Source organism: Oncorhynchus nerka, linkage group LG1, assembly GCF_034236695.1.
Source record: "Oncorhynchus nerka isolate Pitt River linkage group LG1, Oner_Uvic_2.0, whole genome shotgun sequence".
Taxonomy (NCBI): domain Eukaryota; kingdom Metazoa; phylum Chordata; class Actinopteri; order Salmoniformes; family Salmonidae; genus Oncorhynchus; species Oncorhynchus nerka.
The window spans coordinates 9,418,261-9,437,631 of NC_088396.1; the positions used below are offsets into that span (position 1 = coordinate 9,418,261).

Here is a 19,371-nt window from a genome sequence, read left to right on the forward strand (position 1 = left end):
AGCAAAGGATGGCTACTTTGAAGAATCTAAAATATTATTTTGATTTAACATTGTTTTGGTTACTACATGATTCCATATGTTATTTCATAGTTTTGATGTTTTAACTATTATATTATACAATGTAGAAAATGGTAAAAAAATAAAGAAAAACCCTTGAATGAGTAGATGTGTCCAAACTTTTGACTGGTACTATATATATAAAAAAAATGATATTATACAATAGGCTACATGTCGGTACCAACTTTCCTTGAGAAAATTGAGCTCAGGTACCTAAAAAAAAAGCACAACACCACTGTATGAGACCCAACCACCTCCAAGGGTCTTGAAATGTGTCCCCAGAGAGGGTGTCAGCGGTGGGGGCCAAAAAGCTAGGTATTATACCATGACGATAAGTCCAGTGTTGTTCAGGGGTTTCCTATTTTTCGGGTAAAAAAGACATCGTCCAAATGTCCAGCAAGATCATAAAAATAGCTGGGAGTCAGTGAGGTGATGAGTGAGGTTAAGGGCAAGGGGGGGGTTACAGGATGCTAGGGTCAGTGTGTAGCCCCCTAAGGGGCCACAACTGAGCTCCCTGCCCTGGACCCAGGAGTACAAAGGGGAACCTCACCTCCCCCTAGAAAAGACTGCGGACAGAGAAAAGGGCTTGATTAAACTATGGAGGCTATGTCACAAAGGTTGAAGCTGATAAGTTAAGGTTATGTGGCTGGAATCGTTTGACGTGATCAAAGCGGCTTGAGAAAAATAACACCTGCAACGACATGGTCTGCATTGGAGTCCAATCTCCGAGGTTCAGAAAAGGTATTTCTCAGAAACCTTTTCCCATTCCACAGGAATTTCAAAATGCTGCACTTACAAGGGCAATATGGCTAATGGAATTCAGCCGGGTCGTTTCCTTACGTTTCCACAAAAAAAAGGTGAATGTTTACGAAGACACAGGCCTGGTGGGGAGAGGTCTATTTATTTTCCTGACGATTCTGTAGAGTATTCTGGCATTTCTCCTCCGTGACTCTCACTCAACAGCCATCCATTTGTGTGCCACGTTTATTTATACATTGCAAACCTTCATCAAGGCTAATTTGATGGGGTAAGAAAAGGGAGAGGGTACGAAAACAATCTTATGAAAACGCAGCTGCTACGAGGGCCCGAGTCTGTCTAAATAGAAAGACGGCCTCCGAGAAGTATCCTACAATAATATACAAGTGTTCTGCAAGGTCATGGGGAAGGTCGTCCCCATAAATATACAGCAAATTCTTCTATGGTGCACTTTGTGTGGCGGGATATGGCAAAACACAAGCGCCTTAACTGCTCCAAAAGCCCTTTGATTTACAGCAGTTCAGCCATGTTCTGAAAAAGCATTGGCAATAACAATAGCAAAGCTGATTCACGAAAAAAAAAAAAAAAAACATGTCTAGAGAAGTTATGAAGTTCCTATTTCCCTAAAAGTTAGGGTAATAACATCATACCTGATCAGGGTGATAAACGTCAGCGTTTAAGAATGAATCCACAGCCCACTGTAATTTCAGACCTGTCACACCAGGGGACGGGGGAAGCTCAATATTTACATTTTTTAACCCACCATTTTCTGCCGTGATTACAAGAGAGCAACGTCTCTATTACACTGACCCTCAACCCTATCATGTCAGGAAGGAAACCATTATAGTCCTTTATACAGCTGACAAGGCAAGCAATGTCGATGGGGGGGGGTTAGGTAGTGCAAAGTTTGGCCCGTACGAGTAGACATACCTTTCATTGGGACAATACACAGCCCCCCATTAGATGCCTTATAACAATGAACCTGGAATCCCAAGGCTGCAATTAGGATAACCCTGGGGGGGGGTTGTGCAGTCTGAATAGAATGCATGTCTATTCGTACGATCCACGCTATGCGCTACCTATAACCCCCCACCTCGAAAAAGGGAAATTCAGTTGGATTATTTAAAAATAAAAACTACAAGGGGGCCGCAGTGCAATCTGAAGTATTGGGGTGGGTGTAGGATGGGGGAGCCGTCCATCCGAAGACCAGCTGGGAATGGGGGGCTCCATCTGCTCTGTCTGCTGTTGAGTCTCTACGAGCTAAACCCATGACGGAGCTGGAACGCCGGACAGAGCCTGGCACACACTATGGAGATGAGAGCGCTGGTTTTTCCCGTTTCCCGCTCACCAGCAGCTGGCCTGGGACAGACGACCTCGCCGGAGAAGAGGGATGGGTGAGGGCTGGGAAAAGGGGGGTAGACAGGGCCTTTCTGCATGAGTGACGGGCGAAAACACAGCATCCATCAGAGTCGGGTGGTCAGCTGGGCAGAGAGCGGAGGAAGCAGCTCGCTTGGGCAGAAAGGACCACCCAAAACAGGCCGAGTCGTACAACCCACGTCGCTGGAGCATGGACAAGAGGCCTTCACACCGATTCACTATACAAATAGTGGCTGTGAGAGCTCTCGTTGGCCAATAAACACGCTCAGGGGAACAGATGAGGGGTAGCAATACGTTACGTCAGACTGGAAGTCATGTTCGAAGTAATGAAAAGCCTATCCATTATGAAATGTGGAGACAACAGTTTATGGTTGAAGCACAGGGAGCGGTAGGGCAGGAGGACAAGGTAGTGGGATGCAGTGTGCCCCCAAAAGGAGGATTTATTTCCAGGGAAGACTCTTAAATTACCCCACAATGGGCATGCAATGTAGTTAAAGGAGTGGTTTACTATTAAATCTAAAAATGATTTAAATGGCATGTTATAGAAGGGTGCAAACACTTTGTGATTTCACTTGTTTTTGAGAACCCTATCCCAGCCGCAAAAGGCTTCCTCGCTGTGCACTGTGCTGTGACCAAAAGACATGAACAAAAGCTCCAAAACACCCAAATATGTCAGCTTAGAAACAGACACTCTCTCTCAGTGTAGCGATGTAGGTCTTTAGATGTTGTACACATGACATTGTGTCATTCCGAACTTCAATTTTATGCAACTCGAGCAACTTACCCCTCTAACAGCTGTGCTGCTTCTCTGTGTAGCCTGTGCAGCACAGCTGGTAGAAGAAACCTCTAGAGTCGCACAAAAATGGAACATAACGTTGCGGATTAAGTTTGGAATGACACAATTTCACGTGTACAACATAGAAAGACCTACATCGCTGTACTGAGAAGGTGTTTGTTTCTAAAAGGACGTATGGTGGGATCTGAAATGATTAACACCGTTGAAAAAGCAAAAATGACCGTATTCAATCATTCAAATACTGAGCTACACTGAATGTACAAAACAATAGGAACACCTGCTCTTTCCATGACATACACTGACCAGGTGAATACATGTGAAAGCTATGATCCCGTATTTATGTCACCGGTTACATCCACTTCAAAATCAGTGTTCACCAACCTTTTCTGAGTCAAATTGCAAGTCGAGATCTACCGCTCAGATTTCTTTTTAACATCACTTAAAAAACGTAAGCCTATGCGACATTAACCAATTAAAAACAGTTCTGTAGCAATGAAGTATGTGCAGTAGACTATAAGCCCAATACAGCATGACTGGCTATTCCCTGCCAATGTTGTTCTCAGACCATTTTGAAATAATATTTTTTTAAAGTGTGTTACTGTATTTGATCACACTGGTAATAGATACTTTGTTGATTACTTGTGAGGCACAGTTGACTGAGCATATTTAGCTTTTTACTGGACTGATGTTCTGCATCTGATGGCCAGTCTGAGGGGAGGGAGGGAGCAGCGGCGAGGCAGCCTCTCCCTCGACTCACCGTCCCGCCGCTCTCTCTCCGAGCGAAGAGGACACAGTCTTTCAGCTGATGGCGAAACTCGCACTGCATCATTTCTGCCTCACGCTGTTACTCCTATGACCAGAGAAAGTGAAATATTCCTTGATATTAAAAAAGACCCAAGTACCTAATAATAACAGCGTAAGCTTATCGGAGCACTTTGCTATAGTCATTCATTGCAGCTGCAGTGCTGGTTGTAGCTTGAGTGGAAGTAAGGAGAAGGCCCATTCTATGGCGTATAAAAGTGTTGACAGTGCTGAATAACAACGTAAACAGGAACTTACTCATAAAAACAGAAGCTCTTTGCTGTAAATGTTGAGTCTAGTCATGGTTTTAAAAGTTTTGAAAATCTCACAGTAGCAACTTTGCTGTGCGTTCAATGCTTTTAAATTTTTTTTGTACAGTCTTTGGCTCGAGGAAACTGTGCAGACACTGATCTGAGCTATCTGATTGGCTAGCACTAGGTCAATAGGTGCACTTGATTTGCTCTCCGGGCCTACCCTGTAGGCAGAGTGCTACCTTCAGACTCATGAAATGGTTTAAAAATGGGAACACTTTGCCGTCCCAGCACTAGGACTTGTTGTTTTTACAGAAATGTTTGGTGATCAACTAGGATTCCCTTGGAGATCGACCAGTTGGTGAACACTGGTATAGATGAAGGGAAGGAGACAGGTTAAAGATGGATTTTTAAGCCTTAAGACAATTGAGACATGGATTGTGTATGTGTACCATTCAGATGGTGAATGGGCAAGACAAAATATGTAAGTGCCTTTGAACCGGGTACGGTAGTAGGTGCCAGACGCAGTGGTTTGAGTGTGTCAAGAACTGTAACGCTGCTAGGTTTTTCACGCTCAACAGTTTCCCGTGTGTATTACGAATGGTTCACCACCCAAAGGACAAAACTGTAGGAAGCATTGAAGTGAACATGGGCCAGCATCCCTGGAATGCTTTTGACAGCTTGTAGTCTATGCCCCGACGAATTGAGGTTGTTGTGAGGGCAAACGTGTGCAACTCAATATTAGGAAGGTGTGCCTAATGTTTAGTACACTCAATGTATATTGTATGCTCCGTTTAAAAAAAATATATTTTATACTAATACAATTGCTCAGAGAACGAAATTTAACAAGTAATATATTTATTTCTCACATTATTTGACACCCCTTTTTACAATGCCTTTCACCTTCCGAGTATAACACAGACTTTTTCTAAAATGTTTTATGGGATTGGAGAACACATTGGGAAGGATCTTAGACCAATCCCCCTTTCAGAATCCTTCCAGATACTTGAAATCCTTCATCTGCCCTCATGGACTGACCTCGTCAATTTAAACCACAGGATTTCAATGGTTTTCAGGTCAGGAGACAGAGATTGGCATTGCAGAAGGTTGATGTTGTGGCCAATTAAGCATGTCTTTGGACATTTTTAGGTGTGTTTGGGGTTGTCTTGCTGGAAGATCAACTAGCGGCCAAGTTTCAGCCTCCTGGCAGAGGCAACAAGGTTTTTGGCTAAAATATCCTGGTACTGGGTAAAGTTCATGATGCCGTTGACCTTAACAAGGGCCCTAGGAACAGTGGAAGCAAAATAGCTCCATAACAAAGATCCACCACCATATTTTACAGTAAGTATGGGGTTATTATCTGCTCATGCATTCTCATTTCAACACCAAACCTACTATAGGTGTGCATGACCAAAGAGCTCGATTTTCTCTGAGCAATCGTATTAGTATAAAATAACAATTTCTCAAATAAATTTAGCATTCAATATAGCTCAGTATTTTTAAAATACTTTTTGTACCAAGGGTGTCAATTTCAGACCCACTATATTTGGGTGTTTTTGGAGCTTTTGTTCATGTCTTTTGGTTGCCTCCACAGTGCACAGCGAGCAATGACGAAGCCCATCACAGCTGGGGTAAGTTTCTCAAAAACAAAAGTAGTATCTGCACCCTTCTATAACATGCCATTTACATCAAAAATAGAGATGGTCTTCAGAAATAGTAAACCACTGCTTTAACTTATGTTCAAATCAGTAAGGCTGGCCTGAAAGCTTATCCTCGGACTACAAAATAACTCGCATTGCACCCTTTATCACAGCTGGAATTTGTGTCTGTGATGTGTACAAATCTTCTCATCAACAGCACAGCGTCATGTCACTCTTCCATCCTTTACTGTCAATTAGCCACGTGCAGAATGTCAGTTACCTATTACCCTATTAATCGCCAATGAGCACAGCTGAATAATGCAACTTCACCACGCTTGTTAAACAACCTATGGGCCAGTGGAGTCTCTGCAGAGGAGGAAGGGGAAGACCATCAGTGAATTTCATAAAAAAAAAAAAAGTGAAACACTCGAAAAGTTATGCTTTTTAGATAAAACTATACAAAATGTATTCACGTCACCAAATAATGCATTGTTTCGCAATGAAGGTCTACAGTAGCCTCGCCAGCACTCTGTAAAATCAAATGTTATTTGTCACATGCGCCAAATACAACAGGTGTAGAACTTACAGTGAAATGCTTACATTGACTTCAATACAAAACCTAGGAGGCTCCTGGTTCTCACCCCCTTCCATAGACATACACAGCAATTATGACAACTTTTGGAGGACGCCCTCCAACCTATCAGAGCTCGTGCAGCATGAACTGATATGTTGTCCACCCAATCAAATGATCAGAGAATGAATCTATTACTGAAAGGATTCTAGTAGCCATGTTGACTATGACGTTAGCTAATATGGTGACAACGATGCAGGCTGTTTGTAGCAGTTAAAGGTTATGATATGAAGGTTTGGCTTGGAAAGTTTGTTGTACACTGAAGTCCACAAGCGAAGTGAAAAAGTGAGAGGAGGAAAGCGCGTAGAGGCGAGAAGGAATTATGTGATCATGCTGTTTATATGTGGCTGCTATGAAAGTGAGCTGTGTTTGAGTGTGATCAGGGGTGTATTCATTCTGAGCCGACTCTGTTGAAAAACGTTTCTTAAAAACGGAAGCAAACAGAACCAAAAAGGGATAAACATATCTGAATTTGTCCAATAGAAACTCTCATTTGCAACTGTTGGACTAATGATTACACCCTAGATCAGATAGATGCAGGCAAGAGTGTGCAAGGCGGTATTGAATGGCACGGTCATCCTTGATTATTAAACTTTTTCTCGTGACCTGTTGTAAACTTTAATTCATAGGGTAGGTTTTGGAAACCTGATGATGGGTGTAGGGAAAATTTGAGCATCATGTAGCTAAATTGAGCTGGGTGAATGGAATATGAATGACAGTGATCCAATATGCTGTAATAGAAATAAGGCCATGCTCATAATAGAAAAAATAAAATAAAAATATATATAATAATAATAATAATAATAAAAAATTAAAAAGTCATCCGCCCTCATCTTAAACGGCATCGACCGCCACTGCTATGGGCAATCACCTTGCTCTCTATTCACTAATGGGCATACATCTTGTGATGTATTTAAATGATGGCTTACCCCTCATTACTCTCACTTGCGTCTTACAGCAAACTATCATCGCCGACCGTCCACCTCAAGGCTGTCATCAAAACCTCTTTCTCCCAGCTGGTGAGTTTCGATGCCAGCTGCCCAGCATAGGGATACCTGCCATCCCGGCATCTGGCTATGGGGGCCATTTATTGGAGACAAGGCCATCTCTCAAACTATTTACTAAACTTTCAAATTTGCATTTTCATTTCAGTTGTTCATTCAGTTAAGTCTGTACTCACTTCAAGTAAACATTTTTACTGCACTGGGCCTTTAAATGGATGCAGCTCATTCAAATCCATTTTCCATTATAAATTATACAATTCGGTCAGTATGGGAAAAATAAATATATCTATATACTTTCAAACTGGTTGTTGTGACATGGCGCTAGATAAGTCTAATTTAGATAGCTTTTCGCAACACTTTCTCAGCCAATAACACTTACAAAACACAAAATGTGAAACGAGTGCATTAAATTAGTACACAAAGGGTTGAGACATCTCGCTGATGCAATCAACCCACTTTATGTTGTTGTTTCTCGAGCTCCACTGAAGTGATCAAGATTTTCAATAGGTTTGTGCAATTACACTTCACTCCATTTGCGATATGCTTTCTTTAGCTAATAGACTGTATGCTTTCGGTTTTGTAACCCCACATCCCTAAGGTACTGAATTTACAGAAATAACAGTTTGTACGCTGATTGAGAGATACGGAAACATCTAGAACTGAGTCACAGGAGAGGAATGAGAGTTGTCAGTCGTTATGGCGTCATTGCATTGTCCTCTAGTGGAGATCAAGATCACTACATCTTACCTGGTCTTTGGACTTTGGAGATGATGGTGATGTTTCAAAGTCTTTCTTGGTTTCAAGGATTTTTTTCACCAGCCCACCTGTGGATAAACAAGGTGCAGGAGTTTTAACAAGGTGCAGGTTGGTAATTTACAGTCCCAATTGATATAAACCAAGTTGTAGAAATACGTACTAGAATTCTTAGCACCTACAAGATCAAATGAAGTGATTGTTTGGCTTGTAAAATTGCTTACCATGCTTCTCATCGCCTTGAAGTCCCACTGAAGGATCCTGTAGAGAACAAAATAGTGGTGGAAACAATAAAAAATATGCTGATGCCCTCTTCTCTTGGTTGCAACTTATAATAGTTATCCATTTTAGGGCCTGAAATATGTTTCTATATGTTTCACTTCCAACATTGAACCATGAGAGCTTGGACCTGGATGTGCAAAAACTAATAGAGGTATGGCATTCTCAAATCTATTTTTCATAACGTAACAGAAGTTTAGATACGAGTTTTAATGACTCCAACCTAAGTGTATTTCAACCACTCCACAAATTTCTTGTTAACAAACTATAGTTTGGCATGTCGGTTAGGACATCTACTTTGTGCATGACACAAGTCATTTTTCCAACAATTGTTTACAGACAGATTATTTCACTTATAATTCCAGTGGGTCAGAAGTTGACATACACTAAGTTGTCTGTGCCTTTAAACAGCTTGGATAATTCCAGAAAATGATGTCATGGCTTTAGAAGCTTCTGATAGGCTAATTGACATAATTTGAGTCAATTGGAGGTGTACCTGTGGATGTATTTCAAGGCCTACCTCCAAACTCAGTGCCTCTTTGCTTGACATCATGGGAAAATCAAAAGAAATCAGCCAAGACCTCAGAAAAAATGTATACCTCCACAAGTCTGGTTCATCCTTGGGAGCAATTTGCAAACACCTGAAGGTACCACCTTCATCTGTACAAACAATAGTACGCAAGTATAAACACCATGGGACCACGCAGACTTCATTCCACTCAGGAAGGAGAGGCATTCTGTCTCCTAGAGACAAACGTACTTTGGTGCGAAAAGTGCAAATCAATTCCAGAACAACAACAAAGGACCTTGTGAAGATGCTGGAGGAAACAGGTACAAAAGTATCTATAACCACATTAAAACGAGTCCTATATCAACATAACCTAGAAGGCCGCTCAGCAAGGAAGAAGCCACTGCTCCAAAACCGCCATAAAAAAGCCAGACTACGGTTTGCAACTGCACATGAGGACAAAGATCGCACTTTTTGGAGTAATGTCCTCTGGTCTGATGAAACAAAAATAGAACTGTTTGGCCATAATGACCATCGTTATGTTTGGAGAAAAAATGGGGAAGCTTGCAAGCAGAAGAACACCATCCCAACTGTGAAGCACGGGGGTGGCAGCATCATGTTGTGGGGGTGCTTTGCTGCAGGAGGGACTGGTGCACTTCACAAAATAGATGGCATCATGAGTCTGGAAAATTATGTGGATATATTGAAGCAACATCTCAAGACAGTCAGGAAGTTAAAGCTTGGTCCCAAATGGCCGAAACGTTTGACCCAAGTTAAGCAATTTAAAGGCAATGCTACCAAATACATATTGAGTGTATGTAAACTTCTGACCCACTGCGAATGTGATGAAAGAAATAAAAGCTGAAATAAATTACTCTCTCTCCTACTTTTCTGACATTTCACATTCTTAAAATAAAGTGGTGATCCTAACTGACCTAAGACAGGGAATTTGTACTCGGATTAAATGTCAGGAATTACGAAAAACGGAGTTTAAATGTAAGTAAACTTCCGACTTCAACTGTATGTGCTCCCTCACCATCTCCATGTCGGGCATGTCGGGGGGAGGAGGGGCAGCCTCCTGCACCACAAACTGCTCATCTTCATCCTCCTCCTCATCCTCAGAGAGCTTCTTCCCCTCCATTATGACAGCTGCCGGGGGCTTGGCACTGGTCAGCCTGCAACACACACATAGGGCTTAGAGGGGGCAATGGAGCAAAGCACATACAGTGGGGCAAAAAAGTATTTAGTCAGCCACCAATTGTGCAAGTTCTCCCACTTAAAAAGATGAGAGAGGCCTGTAATTTTCATCATAGGTGCACTTCAACTATGACAGACAAAATGAGAAAAAAAATCCAGAAAATCACATTGTAGGATTTTTAATGAATTTATTTGCAAATTATGGTGGAAAATAAGTATTTGGTCACCTACAAACAAGCAAGATTTCTGGCTCTCACAGACCTGTAACTTCTTTTTTAAGAGGCTCCTCTGTCCTCCACTCGTTACCTGTATTAATGGCACCTGTTTGAACTTGTTATCAGTATAAAAGACACCTGTCCACAACCTCAAACAGTCACACTCCATCATTTGCAAATTCATTCATTAAAAATCCTACAATGTGATTTTCTGGAATTTTTCTCTCTCATTTTGTCGGTCATAGTTGAAGTGTACCTATGATGAAAATTACAGGCCTCTCATCTTTTTAAGTGGGAGAACTTGCACAATTGGTGGCTGACTAAATACTTTTTTGCCCCACTGTATAATTTTCTCGGGCCCGGGTTCAGTTGCTAAACATTGTGAAACTTTGCAGATAGAAATGTCATGGAATAGAGCTGACGTGAGTCCTAAATCTACATGTTTTCGCTAAATCATACATTTTGAAAAGTTCCAAAATGTGACCTGAATGCAGTGCTGCTATGCTGACAACTGTATCATTCATAGTGACACAGGAAGTATGAAGGGCGGTCACCGTTCGGCCGGGGTCACGTCAGCATAGCTCTCCTGCCTCTTGAACCGAGGAGGGGCGGGCCGTGCGCTGTTGGGCCGAGGTATCCTTCGGTTGCTGGTAGTGAAAATGAGAAAGTCAAGCCACATTAATGAATGATCAGCCACAGTCAGAGTAATGGGGAATATTTAAGTTTAATAAAGTTCATATTTAGTTAAGAGTAAATAACACAATGCTTAGCATATTTATATGTTTTCCCTTTCTGTAACACACATTTCAATTGTTCTATTTGTGACACGGGTTGATGGTCACTTGACTCTAGACTGTTATTTATTAAACTCATTCTGTCGATAGTGATTGATGTCAGGCTGACGGTACACTTAACAGACGGCACACTGATATTATATTGATGACCTTATGAACATTGTTTGATTCTGTAGCAGCTGGCAAAGTCACAGTCTTTTGTTGTGACTTTGTACAAGCCTCTCTGGGTGGTATTTACAGAACATTTGGTACTGTGTGATTAGACATTTTCTATGCTGGAGGGTGTTTTCCAGGTTGCAACTTGTATCAAACCAACCTGATTTATGATAGACCATATATCCTCTACTGCTCTCCTTTCTGTTCACCTGGAAATTCCTTTAATAGTCAGTAAACCCCACTCTCTCCCACCAATATCCACCAATATTATACATAGCAGGGTCTCTCAAAGCTGATCATGGGGACACACTCTGTATGCTGTACTGTACTCGAATTGAGCATCAATTCAACACCAGGAATTAGCCATCAGATTGGTTGGTTCAGAATAACCATTTAACCAAGAAACTCTGGGAATCACATCTTCAACGAATCAGATATTCAAAGCCAGATAGATAGGATCAGGACAGTGTGAAAAGTTACTGCATTTAGTTAGAACAATTATTCACATACTAGCCAGTTCATTCAGTCTAATTGGAGTAGCTGGTTGTAGTGAGAACATGAAAATAAGAGTGGTCCCCAGAACGAGAGTTGAGAAACCCTACTCTATTGGGAACTCAATTGCAACACTAACCATTCAGTCAGTCACTCAGTCTACCATGGGATAGCATGTGTTTGATGTTACGCTGAGAAGAATGTAATTGAGAGTGGGGACTAGCAGAGCAATTTGTTGTGGTGTAAAAGAGAGAGAAAGTGGCTAATCAAATGTAATGAGGGGGTTGAGAATACACAGGGGTGCGTCCCAAATGACACCCTATTCACTAGATTTAGTGCACTACTTTTGACCTGGGCACTCTGTAGGGAATAGGGTGCCATTTGGGACACAGACAGTGTTAAGTGCGCCCGTTGAGTGCGGCGGGTTGATCAAAAAGGAGAAAGTGGAGGGTTTGCATCAGTGAATGGAGTTTTGTTTTTGTAGCATGTTTCGAAACTCTTTCTATCCCACAGAGAAGAAATTGGCCAAAACTTCAGTTTTAAGCAGTGAGGTTATGGGAGAGACCATTTCAATTGTTGCTGACTGTGCAAATTGAGCGGTGCCCTCAACAGGGCATACAATTAACACTTGACAAATGTGGGTAGATTTGAGGTATTGGCGGGTACGAATGTCTATTTCACCAGACACTTAGGTGGGTGGTCAATTTGCAGGGCTCTATATTGCGAGCATTACATGTCAAAAGCCAAGTAAGGGCACATGTGCAAGTTGTGATGTATAGCAGAGAAATGCTGCAGTAGCTGTTCTCAAAGTATTTCTGCCCTTTTGTTTCATAACTGCAACACCGCATAGCTGGGGAGCTGTGCGCAGGGAGTTAAGTGCAGATAGATTTATTTTTGGAGGCGCTGCACACAGGCTTAACAGTTGGTCTAATTTACTCGGAAGTCTACAAAAGTAAGACTGTCCTCATATTTCTTGACTATTTCAAATGTTTTGTTCATAAGCTCGGTTGTTTTTCCATGTTTGATTGAGTCTGCTGCTTCAACTGATAAAGAGACGCATCTACTACTAGTCAGTTCCAAAATCTCACACACACACACACAAAGACATCTTGAGTGGCCCCCTTACCACGGTAACCTACCGCCCTCAAAGGAGCAGCTGAACATTTTGTCTCATCTGATATTTTGGTTAAAATGAAATTACTTTCTTACCAATACATTTCTTGTTTTAGAAACATTACAAAGCATGGTCATCTGTTTTTTTTATTTTTATTATTTTTAAAATGTAATTATGGACCCCAAAATATTTTTGCTGGTAAATGTTTTTATTATTATATATTTTTTTTAAATCGACCTGAAACAGTGGCTGGTTGACCAAAAATAAAAATGTTAGGCCATGGCCCTCAAACCCTGCTAATTTGCTTAAATCATCTGTCAAACGCCACACAGACCTGTGGGCCATGTGGGCTGGCACTGCGTCTGTGGCATCGCCGTTCTCCAGGGGGACCGGCCTCTCTGCCAACGGAGTGTCTCCATCTACAACAACACAAGGTGATGCTGACATGAGAACTCACATCTTTCATTGGAACTTACAATCGATGGACTTGAAAGCAAGAAATGCTGATGGCTAGGGCTTATAGAACAGAGACACATAAAACATGTCCACCCTGGATCACTAAATGAAAAAGACACCAGCGCCATCTGCTGAGAGATGGTATAGGTGCAGTGAGAGAAATACTCACCTCCTTCACCGTCAGACTCTTCCAGAAAAGAGGCGACAAAAAAAGTATTAGATTTTTTCTTCTTCTCTCTACTCATATTATTGTGTAAACAGAAGTATGACTTTAGTGAAAAGCTAGAAAGCTGGGATATTTGAGAGGAGCAGAGGTTTTTACCTTGTTGGGCTCCTGCTTTGGGCATGCGCCTCTGCCCCTTAGCAGATGAGGGCCGGGGTATTCTGGCTGGACTGTCAGACTGAGGAGAGGAGGAGATGAGGAGAGTAGAAGAGAGGATGACTGAATAAGTGTGTCCCATTCATGTTTATGAGTGCACACACACTTATAAACATGCAGGGTCATTCTTAGAAAAAGGACATAGGCAGCCCCGTTTTGAAAATAAGAGGTTACCTGCTTGTCTGTGACTTCTGCGGCCTATTAAAAAAAAGAAAACACAGGGTAAACATTTGATTAGCAATTGAATCCAGGTGTGTCCGAAACTTCCACCAAACGGCGCTACAATGGAAGTAAAGCGGTAGGAAACCAAGCTCCTATGGTAAATGGCATAGCACTATTTCCAAAGCATGGCCAGCTACGCTAGGCAACCGTAGTAAACTCCCACGGAAAACACTCATACCGTACTAGCCAGTTTACCCTTCCCAGTTCTATGCTTTATAGCTCTAGCGAGCTAGACTAGGGGGCATTAGGCTAGAAGGACACGGAAGAGATACCTCTTCAGCTGTATCAACAGACTCCAGTGGAAGCTTCCAGTGGTAAAGGAGCACAGAAATCAACCATTATCACACTGATAGCACCATAGAAATAGCCTACATAAGTATAATATAATATTCTCGAATATGTAAAAAGATAAAATTGGTCTATTTCTATGGATGGCAATTTCGTCCTGGTCTATGGCCATGCGGTACTAGTGTGGTCTATGGAAGCTAAGTCAAATCTGTCACACAACCAAAGCACATTCAACATCAGTTCATGAATGTGGTGAGAGTCTATAGTCGTCTGACTTCTTTTTCCATCTCTGGTGGTTTAACCTCCTGGTTTTACTGAATGAAGAGTGCTGTAGATTACAGCAGTTTTTGAAAAATTTGGATCAAAAACCTATATATGCAATTTAGCAGACACTTTTATCCAAAGTGACTTACAGTCATGCGTGCATACATTTTACGTATGGGTGGTCCCAGGAATCGAACCTACTACCCTGGCGTTACAAGCACCATATTCTACTAACTGAGCTACAATTGACCACAATCCTAATCTGATGTATTCTATCCTAGCAACAAGCAAAGCTGAAGAGCCCTTGAAATGAAGCAAGCGAGCGATTTAGCATCCACTAACACAAAACCAGACAGAGCAATTACAGCAAAGATTGATACAAATAAATGTATCAAATTTGATTTGTCACGCTTCGTAAACAACAGTGAAATGCCTACTTATGGGCCATTCCCAACAACGCAGAGAAAAACAATAGAAAAATAATAACAAGGAATAAACATATATATAACTTAGCTATATACACAGGGTACTAGTGCAGAGTCGATGTGCAGGGGTACAAGGTAATTGAGGTAGATATGTACATATAGGTAGGGTTAGTGACTAGACAACGGGATAGATAATAAACAGTAGCAGCAGCATAAGTGAGGAGTCAAAAAAGTTAGTGACAAAAAGGGTCAACGTAGATAGCCCGGGTAGTTATTTGGTTAAATATGTAGCAGTCTTATGGCTTGGGGGTTCTGTTCGATCCAGACTTGGTGCATCGGTATTGCTTGTCGTGCAGTGTTTAGAGATTTCCTGGCACCGCCTGATATAGTGGTCTTGGATGGCAGGGAGTTTGGTCCCAATGATGTACTGGGCCGTACACACCTCTGTAGTGCAGTTGCAGTGATGCCAATCCAGTTGCTCTCAATGGTGCAGCTGTATAACTTTTTAAGTATCTGAGGGCCCATGCTAAATCTTTTCTGAGGGGGAAGAGGCGTTGTCGTGCCTTTCTTCACGACTGTGTTGGTGCGTGTGGACCATGTTTATACCTTAGTAATGTTGACACTGAGGATATTGATGCTCTCTACACGCTCTACTACAGGCCCGTCGATATGGATGGGGGCATGCTCAGTATGCATGTCAAACTGCAATTCTTTAAAATCGGTTTTCCGTTAAAACGATAAGAAATATTCCTAACATTCCATGTGAATTCACAATGCAGAATATGGTCCTATTGCGTATGAATGCTAGGGGGCAATGAAGTACTATCGTCCGCAGTCATAATCACAGTAGGCAATCGGTATACTGACATACTGAGAGCAATGAAACAAATTACCCTGTCTTAAATGCAACCAATAGCATAGGCCAATGAAAAGAGTGGAGACAGATTGCACAATGAGGAAATTACAGAAATGGTATTTTCAAATATTGTGAAAGGCCTTTTAGCTGTGGCCTGCTGTTCATTGACAGCCACAACTAATCAGCTGTTTGATATGTCGCGCGTGCTGCCTGACTGTAGGCCTACGCGCTCGTGATGTGATACAACACAGTCCACAATTTTTAAAAATAAGCAATTGATCCTCTCCGGGTAAATTATGCTCTCTGGTGTAGTAATTTCAATGAATTAATTCATTTCTGTACAGACATGAGTCATTTAATTATATAACATGGTACATTTATTTCAATTTACCTGCAGAACCTCCAGCACCCTTCCCGCGGCTGTTTTCTTCCATGTGCTCTCCCAAAGGCCAAATAAATCCACACTTATTATTAATTATAAATTCAATGAATAGTGGTCAGTAACCCCATAGGAGGTTATTGCGTATGTGAATCATTTCACTAAGTCAATGAACAAGTGTTTATCAAATAATTTATTTATCCTGTTTAGCCAATAGTGGCACTTGCACATCTTTTTTGCAAGTTCATGGCAACAGTTGAATAAAAGGAGAAACCCGCACACACACTGCTCTTGATAGTATCACTGCTCCTTAATAAGCTTCTTTCAATTTTAAAAATCCCAAAAGGTTCTGACGAAGGCCGTGAAGCCGATAAGGTATCTTCAAAAGCGAATTTAAGTAGGACCATCCGGTTGCTCTGCTCAAACCATCGTATTACGCTACTCTCATCACCCTATTGGGGAACCTTCGATGCGGCTGGCTAGTCGATCCAGGGCGAATGGAGGGAAAATCAGAACGGTTCAGGACTACACGACAAGTCACCGGGTAACAGACAACTACGAAGAAGGACAAAGGGAGATAAGTTGCTTGAACCGTTTCGGACAATCAGGGCCTTACAAGCGTGCCGCAAAAAGGCCCAACCCCCTTTCCAAGGCTGGCCCGTTTACCGAGAGATCCCAGGCAAACCCAGGCATTTCACATCAATACATTCATGATTTCTTGCTCAAAGTGGGTGGCGGTTCGTGTGCAAATATATGGTTATTGTAGGTGAGAGTCGTTTTTGAACGTGGCAATGTTGTGTCTCTGTCGCTTTCTCCATCTCTTCTTTAACAAGTATCCATGTTTTCATTCCGCTAGGGACCTGTTTTCAGCATATTACATCTCCAGTCAATAACCGGTGCAGTGTGTGTGTTTATCCTGTGTTCCCATTTAATTAGTTGGTAAATAAATAATTAAACAAATTTGTGTAGTACTGAATCACAAGTAAGGCTTGGTTTTTGCAGATGCATGAAGGCTGTTCAGAATGGTGATATGATACGAGGTTATGGTTAATAAGTTGACTGTTCACAAATAGGTAAAGACCTTCTAGAGTTTAATTTTGGAGATGGTAACTATTTAAAGAACTGCTCTTATGGTGCCCCAGATCCTGATGAGTTAATTGTTACATGATTAATTTAAAAATAGGGTAACAATTAAATATATAGTTGATGTAATTAACTGTCTTCAGATTAACCTGACACATGCTGAAACAGGAAAGGGCATTCCCCAAACTGTTGCCACAAAGTTGGAATCACAGAATCGTCTAGAAGGTCAATGTATGCTGTAGTGTTCAGATTTCCCTTCACTGGAACTAAGGGGCCTAACCCGAACCATGAAAAAACATCCCCAGACAATTATTCTTACTCCATCCAACTTTAAAGTTGGCAGTATTCATTGGTGCATCCGCCAATCCCAGATTTGTCCTGAGAACATGTTTCCACTGCTCCGGAGTCCAATGGCGGCAAGCTTTATACCACTCCAGCTGTCGCATGGCATTGTGCATGGTGATCTTAGGCTTGTGTGCGGCTGCTCGTTCTTGTGCCGATGTTGCTTCCAGAGGCAGTTTGGAACTTGCTAAGTGTTGGGAACCGAGACTAGTCAAAGTCCAGACCTAAACGTGATTGAGATGTTATAGCAGGGACAAAAATTAGCAGGTCATGCTTGTAAACCCATAAATGTTGCTGAGTTGAAGCAGTTGTGCATGGAGGAGTGGGCCAAAATTTCTCCGCAGTGATGTTAGAGACTGATCAACAACCACAGGAAGTGTTTGGTTGCAGTTAAAAGGTGGCACAACAAGTTATTTATTGACTGTAATAATAAAATACTTTCTCATACAGGGGCATTGGGTTTTGCACAACTTTGTTTATTAGATCATTATTTCATGCAAAACATTTTTGTGTTAGTTGTTCACTCAGGTTCCCTTTAACTAATATGAGGTTTTGGTTGAAGATCTGAACCTTCAGGTGTAACAAAAAATAATTGCAAAAACTATTTAAATCAGAACAGGGGCAAATACTTTGTCATGACCCTGTATCTCCTACTAACGCCATAGCATTTTAGCATAAGTATTTGATGATAATGATGGGGACCTGTTCGTCGTAGTTTGTTTATAACAGCACTGTGATTTACATTAAAAACACTTTTTTGGTTCGGGATTTTTTTAAATAACATTAACAATCCCAACTTTGTTTAAACATTTTTACGTTCACACCCCTAATGCATGCACGTACAGTGCCTTCGGAAAGTATTCAGACCTTTTGACTTTTTCCACAATGGATTAAATAAAACTAATTCCTCAGCAATCTATACACAATACCCCATAATGACAAAGTGACATTTTAGCAAATGTATTAAAAATAACAAATAAATAAGGTATTTCTACATAAGTATTCAAACCCTTTGCTATGCGACTCGAAATTGACCTCCTGTTTCAGTTGATTATCATTGAGATGTTTCTACAACTTGACTGGAGTCCACCTGTGGGAAATTGAAATGATTGGACATGATTTGGGAAGGCACACACCTGTCTATATAAAGTCCCACAGTTGACAGTGCATGTTAGAGCATAAACTATGAGGTTGAAAGAATTCCGAGACAGGATTGTGTCGAGGCACAGACCTGGGGAAGGGTAACAAAACATTTCCGCAGCATTGAAGGTCCCCAAGAACACAGTGGCCTCCATCATTCTGAAAAGGAAGAGGTTTGGAACCACTAAGACTCTTCCTTGAGCTTGCCGCCCGGCCAAACTGAGCAATCGGGGGAGAAGGATTTGGTCAGGGAGGTGACCAAGAACCCGATGGTCACTCTGACAGAGCTCCAGAGTTCCTCTGTGGAGATGGGAGAACCTTCAAGAAGGACAACAATCTCTGCAGCACTCCACCAATCAGGCCTTTATGGTAGAGTGGCCAGACAGAAGCCACTCCTCAGTAAAAGGCACATGACAGCCTGCTTGGAGTTGGCCAAAATGCACCTAAATACTCTCAGGTCTGATCAAACCAAGATTGAACTATTTGGCCTGAATGCCAAGCGTCACGTCTGGAGGAAACCTGGCACCATCCCTACGGTGAAGCATGGTGGTGGCAGCATCATGTTGTGAGGTTCTTCTTCAGCGGCAGGGACTGGGAGACTAGTCAAGATTGAGGCAAAGATGAACGGAGCAAAATACACAGAAATCCTTGATGAAAACCTGCTCCGGAGCACTTAGGACCTCAGACTGGGGCAAAGGTCCACCTTTCAACAGGAC

General features: G+C 41.8%; 1 protein-coding gene across 3 annotated transcripts in view; it reads right to left on the reverse strand.

The window, feature by feature from the left end:
* traf3ip1 (TNF receptor-associated factor 3 interacting protein 1) overlaps positions 1-19,371 on the reverse strand; it is a 48,504-nt gene that overhangs the window by 14,177 nt on the left and 14,956 nt on the right. For 2 of the 3 annotated variants that reach the window (XM_029670490.2, XM_029670312.2), the window contains exons 7-14: positions 13,831-13,854; positions 13,600-13,678; positions 13,447-13,464; positions 13,156-13,240; positions 10,820-10,912; positions 9,890-10,028; positions 8,291-8,327; positions 8,061-8,137 (exon numbers count right to left, since the gene is read on the reverse strand). In XM_029670490.2, the coding sequence (XP_029526350.1) occupies positions 8,061-8,137; positions 8,291-8,327; positions 9,890-10,028; positions 10,820-10,912; positions 13,156-13,240; positions 13,447-13,464; positions 13,600-13,678; positions 13,831-13,854 (552 nt within the window). The remainder of the gene's footprint in view (positions 1-8,060; positions 8,138-8,290; positions 8,328-9,889; positions 10,029-10,819; positions 10,913-13,155; positions 13,241-13,446; positions 13,465-13,599; positions 13,679-13,830; positions 13,855-19,371) is intronic. The other variant, XM_029670395.2, reaches the window with a different exon arrangement.